General features: G+C 25.1%; 2 protein-coding genes across 2 annotated transcripts in view; one reads left to right on the forward strand and one right to left on the reverse strand.

Annotated features, from left to right (window-relative positions):
- The window catches only part of LOC107628925 (4-hydroxy-3-methylbut-2-enyl diphosphate reductase, chloroplastic), a 19,074-nt gene that overhangs the window by 11,525 nt on the left and 5,541 nt on the right, over nucleotides 1-2,008 (forward strand). The window lies entirely within an intron of this gene.
- LOC107632295 (beta-amyrin 11-oxidase) lies at nucleotides 418-1,300 on the reverse strand (the record flags this gene model as incomplete). The annotated part of the gene is given in 5 exon segments (XM_016335992.1): nucleotides 418-511; nucleotides 629-750; nucleotides 867-973; nucleotides 1,058-1,136; nucleotides 1,211-1,300. Coding segments are annotated over 5 exon segments (492 nt in total), but the record flags the coding sequence as incomplete, so codon positions are not given.

The raw sequence follows: 2,008 nt of genomic DNA on the forward strand, positions 1-2,008 counted from the left end.
AATACATATTAACTAAATTCTAAACATAAAAATAAATCTATTATTGTTGCTGTTATATTTGTTTTTATTTGTAAAACATTTAACTACTAAGGATTCTTTGGGAAGTTTTAAAAGTAATTTTTTTGAGCTTTTGACTTATGAAAAAAAGTAGTATTAATGTTTGGTATAATTTTCAAAACCAAATTACAGTTTTCTAAGAAACTATTTAGAGCTTATATAGAAATTAAAAAAAATGACTTCTCTCATAATACTATTACTTTTTATCACATTTATATAAAATAAATATTTTTAAAACTAAAAATTCGAATACAAAATAACTTATTTATAAACTGTTATTAATAACTTATTTATAATTTTAAAAGAATTTATTTAAGTTGTTTACCGAAATTGGGTGTAACCCTATGTATCTTTTGTGATTTACGTGGCTTTCACAATTCTTGCAAGGTAGTTGTCACTTGACCTTGGCACCCGTAAGTAAATCACTGGACAATCATGATTAACCTTCTCCATTCTGCATAATCAAAATCATTTTTAGAAAAAAACAATAATATAATGTAAGTACTAAGTACTACTTGGCTTCAATCAGTAAATTAATAATAATAATAATAATACTAAGACATTTACTAACTTGTAATTTAGAAGAAAATGATGGAGGAAAATGGTGATCTCAAGCTTGGCTAGGTCACCTCCAGGACATAACCGACTTCCTAATCCGAACGGAAGAAAAGACCCTGCTCTAGGACGGTAATTCTGCACCACATTTTAGTAATTTAGAATTTAGTAACATATATATATATTAGATTAATGCACTTTTTGTTCATTAAATTAAATTAATAAGAAGTAAAATTAATGGTCATCATACATACATCCCATCTGGAAGGATCAAATTCCATTGGATTGGGATAAATTTCAGGATCCATGTGAACACCTCTGTTCCAAACCAAGATTTTCCAGTCTTTTGGTATGGTATAACCTGCAATTTTTAAAGGATTTTGTAACAATAAATGTAAATAAATAAGCATTGAGATTAAAGGATACCACCGAATAAATAACTAACCATTGATGTTAACATTAACTTTTGCCTGTCTAAAGTTTGCAAAGGAGATAGTTGTTCTGCGCAGCATCTCATCAATAACCTAACAATAATTGAAAGCAATTAATTAATTAAAGCTTAGGTTTGACATGGGTGTAAAATAAATTAAATATATACCTTTGATAAATAAGTCATCCGCTTAATTTCCTTAATATCCAATCCTGTCTGCATGGAAGGCCTTGTGTTGATGATCTCTTGTTGTTCTCGCTGATGATGGAATATGAATGAATAGAATAAAAAACAAGTAACATGAGTTGAATTAGTATTGTTAGAATATAATTAGGATCAATTAGCATTATTTAATATATCTGAATATTTATTATAGGAGATTACGTCTTTATTATTATGATTCTCTTAGCCCCTATAAACATAAAAAATAAAAATAAATCTATTATTGTTGCTGTTATATTTGTTTTTATTTGTAAAACATTTAACTACTAAGGATTCTTTGGGAAGAGTAATTTTTGTAATAATATTAAAGTTTGATGCAATTTTTAAAATTAAATTGCGGCTTTTTAAAAAGCTATTTAAAAATTTATAGAGAAGTTAAAAAAAATTACTTCCCTTATAATAATATTATTCTTTATCACATTTTTATAAAATAAACACTTTTAAAGCTAAAAATCCAAATACAAAATAACTTATTTATAAGTTATTTTTAATATAATCATTTATTGCTTAAGTTATTTTTTCAAAAGTAGTTTAATTAAGTTATTTTTTCAAACTTGGCCTAAATCAAAGGAATGGATCATCTCCAGTAAAAAGAAACTGGATGATATACAGTATTTAATCTAACTATTTATTACTCTCTTTCTTATTTATTTCTGATTTCACTTATAAAATAAAAAATAAGAAATCACACTAAATTATGTCAAATGTTAAAAAATTAAAAAAGATCCATTTCCCTAAATCAAT

Source organism: Arachis ipaensis, chromosome B03 (genome assembly GCF_000816755.2).
Source record: "Arachis ipaensis cultivar K30076 chromosome B03, Araip1.1, whole genome shotgun sequence".
NCBI classification, from domain to species: Eukaryota; Viridiplantae; Streptophyta; class Magnoliopsida; order Fabales; family Fabaceae; genus Arachis; species Arachis ipaensis.